Here is a 16,103-nt window from a genome sequence, read left to right as displayed (position 1 = left end):
ATTTACCATCCATTTTTTATTTTTATATTTGAATCCTATTGTTCTTTAGCTGTAGTTCAAATCACCCAAGTGGGGCAAATTTATGGTATATGGAGGCTACTTTTCCATTTTTTGGCCGCAAAACTTTTTTGGAATAGAGAAACAATACTTTAGAGATAATTTTAGCACTTGCACGTAATTTCGCACCTTTCGGGTTCCTATGCTAAAATAGAAATTCCCATTTTGAAATTATATCCCCATTTTGAAATCAGTGGAAATATCGCAATTAAAATATTTCGCATTTTCACAAATTATTTTATCGGGAAAAACTTGTTTGCTGTGTTGGACTAAACATGAAAGTTGCAATTTAGTTTACCGACATGGATGATACCCCATCTAAACACTCGTGGGAGAAGTATTTCATCAGGTCATCCAACGAGCTATCCGGCATAGTAAATACCATCCAGGCAGTGAATGAACTGATGTCCACATACGAAATCTCTACCCTCAGTAAATTCAGCATATTGCGAAGGAGACAGAAAACCTCCATTTGGATCCATGGCTCCGGAACAGCATATGGCCAAATATGGTGAGAAGGTCTCACCATATTTGGCATTTTCAGCATCTCTTTGCATTACGCCCTCTTATCGTTAGTATTGATTTAGAGTTGTGCACGAGGCATGGGGAGAGGTTCTCTCTCTTGAGTATATGTAATTACATATAGTCATACATATATATATATATTCTTATTCGAAGACATGTTGCACTCTGTAGTAAACGCCTATGTCCCGCCCAAGTCACAATATAGCATTTGGAAAATATCCAAGAACGCTTTTGGGCATACAGATTCAGGTGAGCTCTTATTTATTCCGAAGTTTCGCTAAAGGAGCGTTACACCTTACTGTGGGTGCGTTTTTAGCTTTTTTGCAATGAAGTGGTGCTTCAAAACAAATTTAGCATTATAACTCGCACATTATATTGAACTACATTATTCTATACTTTTGCCTAAAAATCATAGTTCATTCTGCAGAAATGTCCCACCCCTAGTCTTGCCGGCTATCCTATGTGCTGATTTAGCGCCTGTCTTTTCACTTAAAATATTTTGGAAACATTTCTTAGGCCCCTTGCACAGCCTAATTTGATTTGTATCCTAATTCTGAGTATTCTTAGCATCGTTTATATCGGAATTTTTGTCTCAGCCCTGCTGGCAGTCATTATTTGGGTTCCTAAGCCCCTAGCCCTCTCAAAGAATGCTAGTCTACTTTGTCGGCATATTGAACCTGGATACCCTATCGTGTTCTGTATATCGCCATAGATATATGTCATAGAAAATATGTTCTACGAGTTCTAATCCTCTCTTCAATCCAGTTCTTCAAAATACATTGACGGCATGCAGTATGTCAATTATGCTAATTATGTTAATTATGCTTAAACATTATATACCCGAGTTAGGCACAATTGCTAGCGAGGCCCTGTTTCTGGTTGCCAGGGTATATAGTTAGCAACGATTCAAGCAAAGTATAAAAAGTTATAATTGTTAATCAAATGATGGGAGATTTCTGACATTGTAGTTTATTAAAACCCCATCTGAAATGAGTACCAAATCTTACACATGAACGAGCTCAATCTTTTCAATCCGAGTGAGAGTTGGGGTAGATGGCTGTAAAGCTGAGAAAGAGAAAAACAAACTCAACGTCAGAAGGCATGCCAAGTTGTCAATGTCATGACTGGTAGCAAAATTATATTTCTTGTAAACATATCTTTGCAACCATATAATATATGCAAAAGTATTCGTGGGAGGACTTACCAGCAGCATATCGTCTTCCCCCCAACTTTACCTTGGATCCTCAGTGTGCCATCTACAGTGATGAAACACCAACAGACAATGCAAATTTGGATATTGCCACAATAGATGAGATAAAGGAAGAAGAAATGATACAAGCACACTAATGCCCATCTGTGAAATGAAAGCTTTGCCATTACCATCCACTTTTGCCACAAGATTACTAGGTGCCACCTGCAGAGACAACTTTAACAAACTGAAGGGTCTCACATTCAACATCGCCGATCAAAAAGCACTTACTGATCTGGAAATGAAACTATCAACTATACTCAATGAAACAAGGACAATTATGGAAAAACAAGATAACTTTATGACTGAAAATGAACAACAATTTCTTGGCAAGCGATCGGCAACATCACATCGACCAACAAAATTGCTAAAGCTAAAAAAACGAAACATCAGCATGATAAAAGGCGACATGTTCAACTTGCTTTTGAAAATAATTGTAGGAAAGAAACAAGAGTAGGTGCAAAGGCTGACCATGAACAGTTGCAGAGAAACTCATCAATTGACTTAGAAACTGAAGCAATAGGTAATGATCCATATTATGGCTGTGCATTTCTTTGTCAAATAGATGTTTGGTAAAGAGAAACCCAGAGGGGCCTTATGCAAACGGAAACAGATTCAACAAATTTTCCACATTCTCTATATAAATATAGTCTGATTTATTAAAAGAAGGAGAGACTAGAATAGTGGGAGGTTAGATCAAATTTGTTGATTTTAGAATGGCAAGGCTATACGTGTTGGAAACTATAATAGCCTAAAACATTCCATTGCTTACAATCTCTGTGAAGGAAGAATAAGTAGACTTCTAGTTTTTCTGAAAAATATCAGATGGTCACTACAAACTGGTTCTGTTAAAATCTCAATAAGTGAGATCAGAAAATCGATTGGCATTTATTATGCTGAAGGACACTTGAAAAAACTCACGATGAGCTACCGAGTCATGTGCCCTGTATGACGTACTTGCGTAACCGTCATGTTTAAGCTCACCGCACACGGCAGACTTTTGTCTTTGAAAGACGAAGATTTTTGTCTTCGAGTAATCCTCACACGACACGATTTTTTGTCTTTGACAAGCGCATACGGCAGATTTCTGTTTTTGGAATGCGAATGACAAAAATCTTCGTCTTTCAAAGACAAAAGTCTGCCGTGTGCGCTGGGCTTTAGCGGCAGTTTCCTTGATAAATTGACTGTGTTTTGCATTTTCATGCCGTAAGATATTAGGCTGGTCTTTTGAATTATGGTCGCAAAGCACATTGGGCCGGTTGCACAAGAGCCTTTATAAACAATATAAATAGATTTTAGTTTGAATCGAACATAACAGAACAGTGAAGATAATTGATGAAAGGGGGTAGGGAGGGTTTGAAGTGTCTCTAAGGTTTTCCCTGTTAAAAGTTTTGTATCAGGTACATTTTCATATTGACTTGTGACCTTCCAGAAGTAAAAAATGATGGAAAAGTGAGTGTTGTATCTGATTTTTTTAACGTTCACCCGAAACGATTCGGCATTTTGAAGGATGAGGTGAGCGCATTGTTGCCGCATGCATCACATTGCAGGCTCATTGATGTTTGTCGTACTTGCTGGGTTGCTAGAATTGACGGAGCTATTGCAGAAGCTATTGCTGCTGTTGACACAATCCAGGATAATGCTGACAAGTCTTGGAACCCGAAATCCATGCTAGGTGCTTCTTCCTTAGTTGTCTCTATCACTTCTTGTGGGTTCATCTTATCTCTATTTGCTGTCTAGTGAGATGCTTAGTGGACCGAGACCATTAACAAAACAGCCATTAACATTACAAATTTGAAGCCTACCTTTCCTTGTATACCGATAGGGGAACAGTGGTTCACAGGACCATAGATGGGAAGAAACTTGGAAAGGTCCCAATCAAACGCCACCTTCAGCATTAGAATCTCTTCTACCCATGATCGATCAGCTGACCTTCCCAAAAGCCTACGTTGCAGTGCAAATCTTGGCTACTCTACCTGTGACTTCTTGTTCCTGTGAAAGGTCTTTTTCCGTTCTTCGACGTCTCAAGACATATTTGCGTAGCACTATGGCTGAGGACAGGCTTAATTTACTTGCTCTTCTTTATGTCCATAGAGCTGTTTACATTGATCAAGACAAAGTGATGGATATATTTGCACGAATGCATCCTGGGCGAATGAAGTTGCTAGATATTCTCAATACAGAGCCTTTGTAACTCTTAATGTTTTCAGAATACATTTCAGAATAAAATCCCTTTTCAAGAGAAGCGACTGTTCTTTAGTAGCCATAGACATTTTGGTTACGAAATGCCTTTTATCTTTATAGCTTTAATTGCGAGATTGTTTAAATGAAAAATTCCCTCCTTAAGCAGAAATTTAAACAAATGTTTAATTGTCAAAGAAATCATCCAGTCTTGTGGAAAATCTGTAGCTTATAGATATGAAGATTCTTTTATTTTTAATAAAAAATTGTTCTCAAAACCAAACAAAGCATTCTTAAGTTCAGTGACAGCGTGTGAAATTTGTTTCTGGTTGGACAAGATTAAAACTGATTCGAAACTAATTTTAATTTGCTTTTCCATGCAAGGCAATAAACGATTTTTTAATTTTGCGGCTTGTATGCTACGACCTAGAGACTTCAGCTTTTGTTGAAATTATTCCTTTTGAAACAACTGAAAGAGCCTGAAAACAAAGAAATTCTAGCAACAAAAATTTGGGAAAATTTCAATTTGAAATAAAAATTATTCTTCAATGTTCAAGAGCACGTCCCTAAACTAGGTTCTAACCCAAAATGCCCATAAACCTGATTTTTCGTAGGTATTGTGGAATCAAAAACCAAAAGTCAGTAAAGGTCGAGGGTCCATTGTAATCACCCCCAACCCCCCCCCCTCCCAAAAAAATTAGTAAGATGAGTAAAATACTCTAATTTCGTTAAAAATGACTATGGTTACACTCAATTGTCAGGGCAGAAATGAAAGCATAATGCTTAAAACGAAGGATCCTGTAAACAAATTGAACTTTCATATCAAGAAGTGTGTGATTCCCCAATTTCAAAATTAAATCATTTTTTAATTGCGTGGCGTTTAATATTGACACTGAATATATCGAGCAGGTATTACAAATACAATACTTAATATCGATAATTAATATCAAAGAGGTCTGTATATGTTGTGCATGTGTTAAGGAAATATTAAAGGTTTGATAACATTAAAATAGATTTTGCAAAGTACAGTTACACTCAGAAGTAATTAAAACTGCAGAAAATTAAGTTTGGAAAAATCTTTAAATTTCTGTAAAAGATTTCGAGACAAAAAACGATATCTAAATGTGTGGCTCTGGCAGAAATCTAGGCCTAAGTTACTTCATAGTAACATAGATATATAAAAAACTACAACCGCAAAAGCTGTCATCGTTGCTGCAGTATTGGTAGATGCCGATGACGGATGTGGACTTGCTTTTGTAAACATGATGCGGTCCTCTTCGCCAATGATTACAGGTGACTCAGTTCTGATGTAATCGGCGACCATTGTAGATGCTACGTTTCCAGGATGACGTTTTATGGTATGATTCACGAATACCTGAAAGTTGTCTCCACCATCGGCAATAAATGAAGATATTAACACCTAGAAAAATATGAAGTTTTAGAAAGAAGGCAACGAAGGGTTTTGCTGGAGAGTAGAGGTGTTTTGAGAAGGTATTGTAGGGAGACGGTTGTTAAAAGTAATTATTATGAAGGCAGTTCTACACTAGTAGTTCAAACAATTCAAGTTTCTTCATTCTTTTAAGCAAAAGCGGAGATTAAACATTTAACCTATTTTAGTACTCTTATTTCGTAGCTAACGTATTTTCAAAAAGGAAAGGCAATGAATTTGGGTGTTAAAAGACTTTAGAGCACATGGGTTGGAGACGAAAGATTTCTCTATCCTCAAATAATTAAAACCTTTGAATCAAAAGCAATCAGCCTCAGTCCAAGTAGGAAGTCCCCAACAAGGTATACATGAGATGCTTAATAAAGCACATCAAATGATTCACTTGTGAATTTCTTTGATCATAGACCGTAACGAATGTGCAGAAATTAAAAGACAATTGCAAAAGTACCTTGTAAACTGTTGACTTATTGATTGGCTCATATTTTGGCACCCTGCATTGGGCGCATCTCACACGGCACTCAGCAACTCTGCTTCCCTCTGGCTTACTCGTGTCATACGTAACACGAATACCTGGATGAATAAACGCTCATATTAATTTATTTGTTATTTAAGGCTTTTGCAGGGCCGTCGCTACGGGGGTATCAGGGGTGTTACCCCTCTCACCAGCCCTAAGAGGGGGATCCTCATCATTGTCAAATTGTAATGGGAAGTCTAGCAATAAGCAAACTGAGTAAGGTCATAAAGGATAGGAACACAGCAACAACAACAAAAATCAGAATAGTGAAGGCGATCGTACACCCGTGAAAGTAGGAATACCCAAAGAACAGAACGAAAGATAAAAAAAGGCTTTGAGATATGTTTTTGGCATCGAGTTCTGAGTGTGTTGTGGACACAGAAAAAAATAAAAAAGTCTAAAACCGAACACATCTGGCCAGAAGCAACTTCGAAGCAATGATTGTCAAGCAACGTTTATCATACTTTGGCGTTGTAGTGAGGGCAGAAGACTAGAAAAACATTCATGCTAGGTAGAGCGGGAGGAAGTAGATCGTTTGAAGGCATTATAGAAAGGACCCGGATGATATTGTGGGAGCAGATAGAAGCTGTACAAGATCGGCATTGTTTGATACATTATTTGAGACAAGTGATCCATCAAGTCACCAAGACTCGGCTTATATTCAAACCGTAAATCTTCGATGGGGGCTTACTGATTTTTGATATCTTTGGATGGGGGCTTATTCGAGGGGGAAGGGTATACGAGGGGAACTTAATCATTGTAGACAATAAAATGAAATTATTCAAAGACCTCGCTTATTTTAGTAGAAATTTCTTCATGAGCATTAACCTAATTGTTAATTATTACCTATTCTTATTACCTATTCTTTTTCTGAGCATTTTTTTAAGGTATGAGGGGTCCAATTCGAGAATTTACGTTAGCAGTGGGGGCTTATTTGAGGGGGGCTTATTCGAGGGAAGGGGGCTTATTGAAAATTTATAGTTCTAGGGTGGGGGTTTATTTGAGGGGTGGTGCAATTCGGGGATTTACGGCAATGCCTATTACCTACACAGTAGAGAGGACAGAACTTGAAAAAATAACTAGCGTGATCACGTAGGAGCCACAACCTTCTGCATCGAATTCATATTACCTGAAACTTGTAAAAATTTGCCACTGGGAGAAGTAGGATTCCATTTGGTCACTCCAAATTCAAGAGCTTGTAGAATGTGCTCGCCTTTAATTTCAATAATATCGGCTGTGTTTCCAAATGGCAAAACGGTCAGAAGATCCCCATATGTTATAGTTTCTGAAACAGGAGGATAGATATAGATATATTATTTTAACGTATTTAATAGACACTTTTTTAATATCTTTTCAGGACAATATTTCTCAAACTAAGGACAATATTTTACTTATTATTTAACAGAGAATAGCCATGTTATGTGGATCTGTTAACATCCTTTATCATTATTTTTATTATTATTATTATTATTTCTTTATAGTAGCTTGTTCTTATTCGAGTCCTCTTTCTGCAATATATTTCTGCACTGAAAAAGTGAAGAGCCATGTTACAGTTCTCTTGCCATGTAATAAAGCAATGTAACTAATACTTTGGTTGCAACAATGACGTTATTACAACTAAAAGCCAATTTTGAGTATTTCAAAAGTAGAAAGAATTTTCTAACAAAAGATAACTTCTTGGAAACGTAAACTAGTGACTCTAAATCTAGAAAGATTTTAATCAAATTATCACAAGACACGATTTTATAGTGTAATGTTTATGAGAATAGTAAAAACCCTTAAACTTTTATGAATTGGATGTATTTTCATAACTATTTGGAATAATTACCGTTCGGTTTCTTATCGATCGAGGTTCGTATTCCGCCGCCATTCCACAGAGCAATGCCTACATCTGCCCATTTTGATTCATCTGGTTGCTTCGCGTTTGTGTGGACAAGAGCATCCAATACGAAATTTGCAAGATTGCATTCTTTCACACGACAGGAAGCTGTTTCCCCATCTAGAAAGACGTGTGTTTTTCCCAAGGAAACCTGCGATAAGATATCCAAGAATTTATCAGTTTGTCCTTGCAGCGAAGAGGCAATCTCAAAATGGGCTTATGTTTTATAGGTTGGATATGTTTTACTAAAAGAATTTAAGCGTACGCATGAGCCTAGCAGTACCACTATTGAATAGTGAGATAGATTGCCGATGGTAACTTAACGACAAATTGTGCAAAAAATGGCTGTATCGAAAAAAGGAACGGCCATCAAAGAAGAAAACATTTTCGACTCAACTGCCTTTTAGAAATCTTCTTGTGCTAGTGAGTTCCTCATGAAAAAAGTCATTAACTTTAAAAAAACACATTTCTATTTCAATACCCTACCTCGGAAAAATTCCTTACAGCACCTGACATGCCCTCAACTTTCTTAAGCAACGCTGGGTTCTGTGCATATGACCCATCTAGAAGGATTGGGTTACCGTTGTACGAGATCAACTCTCCGTTATCATCAAATCGTAGCTTTAGGTTTCCAAGATATTTTCCAAATGTGAAATCCTGCACGACTGGGATTTTCTTCGCTGGTTTAGAAGTTGGATTTACAATTTGTGGGTACTTTCCGTAAGGTTTCTCGTTCGAAGGAGGAGTTCCTACAATGGATATCAAAATTGATGCAAGGGCTCCTGGGTAGCGGCAATCCATTATCAGTCTAGTCTCAAACTAGTTATCTATAGTCTTGTGCTAGTTGTAAGAATCAATAAATTTATGCGAACAAATAAACGATAGAGTAAAGATAGCTGCCTTCATGAACTTCTCTCATAAAAGGGTATACTGGCCTTCTTAGCTTTAAACAATGGTTTTTTAAATTAAACCTTGATTTCATTTCCACGTGCCACGTGCTTCATTTCCACACCATGATTTATGTTTAAACATACAGTCAATCAATTCTACATTTGTCCCTATTATCACAATTTCAATTTGGTAGTTCGGCACAACTGTCTATCTGTTCAGTATTTTTTTTAAGTTTATTTTACTGTTTATGTATTTTTAAGATATTTGTAGCTTTTGGGATATTTCAGGGTCGCCTTGTTAAATTTTACCTCATTGAACTGGTGCGATTGAAAATTCTTTAAAAATTTTGTCCTTGGGTATTCGTTTTAAGATTTATAAATTGAATAGGTTTTACTTTTGGTTTTATGACTTTATGATATTTTGATTTTCCTCAAATATATTCTCACCAGTGTACATAAATGTGTTCGTGTGTCCGCCAACCACAACATCCACGTCCTCGACATTTTTTGCGATGTTTATATCAACATCTATCCCAGCATGCCCCACTGCAATTATAATATTCACGCCTTGATTTTTCAGCCTCGCTGCTTCCGCCTTCACTGCCTCGACTTCATCAAGAAATTTAATCTTCTTTCCTGGTGACGAAAGCCTAAAGAGCAAACAATAGAAGCATTTGATGATGAACATTACTCTACATTCTTGTTTATTTTAAAAGCTTTTTCAGTTGAAAGAATTGCCGAAGCGCATTGAACGCAGTAAAGCAAAGAGGAAAATGAAAAGGGATAAATTTTTTTGATAAATTTATATTCAATACTTTATCAAATGGCTTCAGCGATGCTATTATATCAAAACCACATGCTTAGACCTTCTTCTAGAAAAAAATTCCTGGGAAGAATGGTTTCTAAAAGGCGAGACATCTAAATTTGGAAACCGTATGGTTCTGGAGAATTCGAACACCTGTGCCTCCAAGTACAAATGTGCCTGTTGGAATTTGACACTACCAAATAAACAGCTAACAGCACCCGTCTGCTTTCATATTATCTTCTAATATTTTGCAAACACGTACTGTAATTGCAGGCCATGCTAGGGAATCTTATCAGGACTACTAATCTAAAAAGGCAGCTTTCGTTATTTGAAGCTTCCCCGTGAGAGAAAAAAAATGAGGGAGCGAGTATTGGAATTTACCAACTGGAAAATTAGGAGAAAATTGGAAGTAATTTTCAAAAGGTACTTGCTAGTTTGAATTCAGAAGCAAAATTTTGGGGAAATCCTAACTCATAAGACCCATTATTTTGTATGTTAAGATCTCTCAAGTATGAAAGGCCAAGGGCACCTCCCATTCACAGCTTAAATTCCACGGCAGCCTTGCCGTTGAAGCCCTGTTTTGTTTGAAGAAAGTTTTCAAAAATTGAGGAAATGGTCCAAAAGGAAAGGCGACCATCTATTTAATAGATGCCTTCATCTTTTTGAAATTGTCCAGCAAATATCTATTTTTTTTACGTGAGCGTAAATTAAATGTCAAATTTGATTTTCCTTTGTAATAAAGCTTGTATTTCGTGGCATATCAAGTTCAGTGAGGTAGGAGGACCCACCATGGTTGGGTCGACGTGAAGAAAATTTTTGAAATTATACCTTGTAAAAGGGCTAAAAAGCATCTCCCAGACTAAAATTTAGCAAAATACTATACTGCTAAAAAACTGATTATTGTTTATTGGAAAAATAGGGAGGGGGGATGGTATGCTAAAACTCTAGTGATGGACGTTGTGAAAGGAAAGAAAGAGCATCCTTTCGTTTCAGATTGCACATAGTTGTGAATGACAGAGGAAGATGTTGTTTTGATTGGGAGAATTTTATTTTCTGAACAGAAATGTGCATTTTCTTATCTCGAGAAGGCCATGTTTACACTTCCAAAATGAAAACATTGCAATGATACAGAAAGTGATTTACTGAATTAATGCAAATAAAAGAAAAATAATAAAAAATATACGTGAATAAGTTAGCAATTAGATCAAACAAAATCGGCATCTTAAACGTTTATTCTCTTTTTATTTCATACACTGTAAAAAAATTATAGAAAAAATGATAAAAAAGTTCTTATCTTGACCTTCAGCCCTCTACTCCCCCCAGTGGCGCCGTACCTGTCATGAAAATAATTTACAACTTAAATTAATTTGTGTGGACTCAACCTTGCCCTCATAAAATTATGCATCAATCATTGCATCCATTGGCTATGACTTTCGGTAAGGAATGCTTTCGCTCTGCTAATAACGGAGCTCTTCCTAACATACCTGTTCATAACAAATATAATATTTCCATTTCAAAATTAGTAAACGGCCCTTTACGAACTTCAGAGGTGGCGTTTTTGCGTGGCAATAAAGCTCTTCTTGGCACCCTGCGAAATCGGCTATTTTTAAGATGGGGGGGGGGGGGGTGTCACACCCTCTACACCCCCACGGTATTTTCAGCCCTGCTGACCACGTTTTTTTCATTTTCTATGATATAGAAGATAGTGATTTGTGGCATATGATGCCCTGCTTGTTCGGGAGAAATATTAGCTTTCTTTTGTGATATAAATACGTCCTTCATAGTTTCTTTGAATTTCCGTTGATTCCTTTAATCATTATCTTTATCAACTTTTCTTAAACCTAGATAATTCATCGCACGGCTTTAGCCCAGTTTTTTCCAAAACGATATAGAAATTCATAGAGAGGGTTTGCGTTGGGACACCCCGTCAGTTAGCTCTCTATTCTGTGCTAAAGCTAACAATGCGACTTTAATTTTCCTTTCAATCTCGATCAATGATGTTTAATCACCCAGCTTTCAAACAAACACGTTAGAGATTTCACTCGTTTTAAATTGAATACAGAACAAATAAGAAACGGAGCGAGATCACGCCACATATTTACAACCGAAGCGAATATGCTTCTACTCGAAAAGCTATTCGGACAAAAAACATCTCTAAAATTTTAAGATTTAAATTTGGTGTCACTAATGACGGAATCATCTTTCATGATACATGCAGATGGACATTAAAATAAGTCACAGGGGTACGCGGCTCCTTTCCCTCCATGCAAGCCTTGCCCCTCTCCAAGAATAACCCCTGTAAGACAAAAGAAATTTTTCCAAAGATTTAGTTCAGCGTTTTTTCTAACTTAATGCCCATTAGGAAGGATAAATACTACTACCAATTCAAATTTTGAGCACACCCAAACTGTTCGATAAGAAAATTGAGGTTCCACTGGCAAAAATTATCTTAATAAAATTATCGATTTCATCAGCTGATCAGACGTTGTCATGAAAAACAGTATTTGAGGATTGTAAAAGCGATTTATAGAGTAAAATTGATAGAACAACGATAGAACAGGCTTTGATCACGGAAACTACAAAAAACAAAAACAAACAAAAACGAAACTGTCTGTGAGCAAGGAGAGTAGCGGCGATTTACCGGAATCGTTGCTTAGTGGATATTGGGGGGAAAAGCTTGCCTTGTAACTTGCGGTTCTTCCGCAGATTTGCCCAACTACGTTTCGTTTGCGAAGCGAGTAAGGTGGTTCTGGGATTTGTGGAATTGGTTCTCTTGTATAATTTGGTGTTAGGTTATTATTGAATTTATAAAAAAGAACAAAACGCCTACGCTGACTTAAGTTAAACGATTCACATCCCAGTTAAATGTGGACTTGAACACCTCTCTTGAGCACACGTTTTTGGTGCATACATTCAATGTTTGACGTTGAATGTTTGACAATGTATGACGTTCACCACGTTCTCGGTGCATATATTTAATCAATGTATGGGAAATCCAAGAATATCAGATTACCAAGAATATCTTGTGTTTGACTCAATCCTTCTCTCTAATTCTTTTACCAACGTTACTTTAGGGTTCAATTTCGTTATAACTAACTAGGCACATACCATCTAAATCCAGTTACATAAAAATGTCACCTCATTATTTCTTTTATAAACAGTGGAATAAATACTATGGAATCTATGGAATCAAATACTATGGAATCAACACACAAACAGAAGATATCTTACTGACCCCTCTGTACGTTAAAACAAAGTGTTTCCCCGTGGAAAAAAATGTAGGAAAAACATTACGTTTAGCAAGTCTTTTATTGAAGCCCACAGGATATTTGATATATACCGAACAATACAGTAAGAAGTTAAGCATGTTGTCTTACCATGTTGTTTCCTTGATTATGTATCCAATGACACCCACCTTGATGCCACTCAGGGTAAAAACGTTACTCTTTTTATAGATTGTGTCTCTCTGTGGCCAAAGAGGCTCTTGGGATACATCCATATTGGCACAAACAAGCGAGAAATTCGCAGCTTTGACAAATGGAAGTAGGCCAGAAATGCGATTGTCGAACTCGTGATTGCCAAACGCCTAAATCGGAGAAAAAATGGCAATTAAACTTAAGGATTCAGTAAAAATGTAAAATATTTAAGCTTGTTGGAAGAAAGAGGGAGGGATAAGGGATGGAAAAGTTTTGAGTCTGATCTTGGTGTCTCACTGATTAGAAATAACAATGGGCAAAAGACCCTCTCGTTCGTGGTGCTTAACCCTGAAACCAATGCTACAAATTAGAATTGATACCGCACGGCTCTCAGAGTCTGCGTTTACACGGGGCCGGCCAAATATCTGGTCACTTAGGCCTTGCGTTTACATAGGGCCGGCTATACGACCTCAAATTAGGTCACTTAAGCGTGCAAATCTAGGAAAGCGTCCTTCTTGAAACTTGGCCGGCCGAATTCGCAAGCGGCCTCGTGTAAACGGTTATGGCCGGCCAAATATTTGCACGGTCCAAAAAGATGGTGTCGATGCGTGCTACGGGGGCAAATACAAAATGAGAAATTGAAATTTTTGGACCGAAATTAATGTATTGTTGTTGGTTAGAGTCACTGGTTAGATTTTGCGTTTGTAGCTTGTGCTTTGTTGAAAATATGAACGACTTTCGTCGAATAACTCATTTTGAAATTTAAAACTGAAAGGCATAGCAAACATCGCAAATTTCCAATCATTGATAGCAGTTATGTCAGCCATCCTCTTTAAACAGAATTTTGTGAAGAGAGCACACGAGAACAGAGAATAAGAGAAGTTGTTTTGTTAGCTCTTTGTTCACAATGACTTTTGGCTTCAAGTTTTTGACACATTGCGCAAGTCATAAGAATTAGGTCGCTTGAGCGGCCCCGTGTAAACGCAACGCCTAAGTGACTTCATTTGTGGCCGGCTTCAAAAGCAGGCCAAATTTTTTGCCGACCAAATATTCGGCGGGCCCCGTGTAAACGCAGCCTCAGTTCACCTTTGCCTTTTGGTGTTACGCACAATTTGTTTGTTCGTTACAAAAACCAACCACAAAAATGCAATGATTTTTCAATGGTTTACCAGGATCTCAAGATCTGAAAATATTGTGAAGCGATTTTTTTCAGTTTTTTCCCAGAAGGTTAGGATCCCCCCGTCTCGACGCACCTCCATAAAGGGTGGCTTGGCGTTTTGCTTCTCGTTTGTTTACTTAACACTAGGCAAGTAAGTGAAAGGTTTGTTTTGGTTGTAAATAATTTCATTTTTCAGGCTACCAATTCTCGAATCCGGAAAATGAAACTTCATCAGATAATTTCACCCTTTCCTAGAAATTCTGATTTCCTTGGTCAGTCACGAGAGCTATCTTGAATCATAATTAGCGGGCAACTAACACGTTCAATTGATTTCGAACAAATGTTTTAATGAAGCAGAGGTTTAAGGTTTCTCACCATTGCATCGTATCCAAGATCATTCATGAAAGTGCTAGCCTCGAGGCCTTTATAAACATTGAACCAGAGTGTTCCTTGGAACTGATCTCCACCATCTAAAAGCAAGACATTTTCATCCGCTTTTCGGATTTGATCAATCGCTGTCTTCCGCCTTGCAACGCCACCAAAGCATTTGTTTTTAGCTGTATCTTGGTCGGCGCATTTTCCACCGTACTTGTTGGTCTGCTCGATTCTTGCATGAACATCGTTGGTGTGGAGGATTGTCAAGTTGAAATCAGCAAGCACGTGGCTTGACAAAACGGTAAAAGCCGCAAACGCCAGCAAATGCATTTTCAGAGCCTTTCGAAGCTGTCACCGTAGAAGCTCTGATTTACTCAATCCACATGTTCTTTGCGAAGTTTATTGGTTTCATACAAGCGAGGCTAGGATATCTGAACCCTGTTTGAAATGAAAGCTTTTACACTGTAGACAGAAGGAAATTAGTTTAGCGGATCAAGTTGTCAGCATGATTGAAAACGTGAAAAGGTAATGAAAAAAGGTCAACAGCTGTTACTTTTCGAAGCAGTCAATCCTCAGATCTCATCTTATATTAATATTCTGAATTGAAATGTTTTGTAATATTTAAATGAATTGGCAATAACAAGACATAATAAGCCAACTAATATTTATTTCATGTTCTCACTTTTGTTACATGATAATAGGTAAAACCAAAGTTGAATTTTTACTTTTTGTAACTGTTAATACAATGATGACCTGTTAATACAATAGATACAAAACTTTGTACGTTGTTACATGTATTAGTTCTCTAGTTTTTTCCTGGCGAAATGTCATTTCTTCTAGGGTCAAAAGGTTTAAAAAGGTACAGATTTGAAAGTATAGATGCAATTTGATTTCAAGAGCCTATTTATGATCAATAACAAAAATATCTTAAAATTGCTTATTTACAATAAACTATTTGCTGTTAATTTTTAACTGTCATAAATATTTTGAAAAATGGTTTTTGTGGTACAACTGCCTAAACATTTTGCAAAAGTTGAATTTAAGCTTCATAACAATTGGGATGGTGTAGCTGAAACCACGATACAGTCAATTGTGCCTAATTCAATCTAAATTGCTAATCTAAATTTTACTTCCTCAAGCAAAATTCTCTGGTATCCAGAAAATCTCCAAGCAAACCCTACAAAAACCCTCTAAAATTCTAACTTTTTGCAATTTGACCAATTTCGTTACTTCTCTGAGGAGATGAAACTTTCTTTTTCGAAATTTCTGTGAATATTGGAAAAATTTGATAAGTACTACATTTCATTAGGTTCTTCCTGTGGTGCACACCAAAAGTTGCTACAGAGTTGACTGTATTCATGAAATTAGTTATAATAGTTATAAAATTATCCAAATAAAAGTTATAAAATTATCCAAGTTGGAGATTTTAGATAGTTCGAGCTTCTTTAATTTGTCAATATTAACAATTACGAAAGAAGAGAAAAAGGATACTGTACAGTGTCGTTTACATAAAGAAAAACTAGAAAAAGGCCTAAAAGACTTCCCTTGGTCAATTCATGATGGTTTTATCGGTTAAACCTCGAAAATGTACACCCATGCTGGACCC

General features: G+C 36.9%; 2 protein-coding genes across 2 annotated transcripts; one reads left to right on the top strand and one right to left on the bottom strand.

The window, feature by feature from the left end:
• The first annotated feature begins 359 nt into the window (after nt 1-359).
• LOC148960446 (uncharacterized) lies at nt 360-4,210 on the top strand. The gene is made up of 3 exons (XM_089115936.1): nt 360-568; nt 3,232-3,565; nt 3,657-4,210. The coding sequence occupies exons 1-3, from the start codon at nt 360-362 to the stop codon at nt 4,023-4,025; spliced, it is 912 nt and encodes a 303-aa protein (XP_088972062.1). The 3' UTR covers nt 4,026-4,210.
• A 927-nt stretch (nt 4,211-5,137) lies between these two features.
• Nucleotides 5,138-14,952, bottom strand: LOC135691385 (snake venom 5'-nucleotidase). The gene is made up of 8 exons (XM_065209236.2): nt 14,498-14,952; nt 12,925-13,133; nt 9,190-9,392; nt 8,339-8,601; nt 7,802-8,003; nt 7,103-7,258; nt 5,908-6,029; nt 5,138-5,432 (listed from the first exon to the last, which is right to left on the bottom strand). Exons 1-8 carry the CDS (start codon nt 14,825-14,827, stop codon nt 5,172-5,174), a joined length of 1,746 nt encoding a protein of 581 aa, XP_065065308.2. The 5' UTR covers nt 14,828-14,952; the 3' UTR covers nt 5,138-5,171.
• Between the last annotated feature and the right edge of the window lie 1,151 nt (nt 14,953-16,103).

The sequence above is a fragment of the Rhopilema esculentum genome, chromosome 4 (genome assembly GCF_057945365.1).
Source record: "Rhopilema esculentum isolate cy_ngs chromosome 4, ASM5794536v1, whole genome shotgun sequence".
Taxonomy (NCBI): Eukaryota; Metazoa; Cnidaria; class Scyphozoa; order Rhizostomeae; family Rhizostomatidae; genus Rhopilema; species Rhopilema esculentum.
This window is presented reverse-complemented; position numbering and strand designations above follow the sequence as displayed.

Coding starts and splice junctions, on each gene's coding strand:
- LOC148960446 (XM_089115936.1), top strand. CDS start 360: ATGGATGATACCCCATCTAAACACTCGTGGGAGAAGTATTTCATCAGG. Junction 569..3,231: donor ACAGCATATGGCCAAATATG/GTGAGAAGGTCT, acceptor GTTTTGTATCAG/GTACATTTTCATATTGACTT. Junction 3,566..3,656: donor TCATCTTATCTCTATTTGCT/GTCTAGTGAGAT, acceptor GTATACCGATAG/GGGAACAGTGGTTCACAGGA.
- LOC135691385 (XM_065209236.2), bottom strand. CDS start 14,827: ATGCATTTGCTGGCGTTTGCGGCTTTTACCGTTTTGTCAAGCCACGTG. Junction 9,393..12,924: donor ATAATCAAGGAAACAACATG/GTAAGACAACAT, acceptor TTTGCTCTTTAG/GCTTTCGTCACCAGGAAAGA. Junction 5,433..5,907: donor ATAAGTCAACAGTTTACAAG/GTACTTTTGCAA, acceptor ATATTTTTCTAG/GTGTTAATATCTTCATTTAT.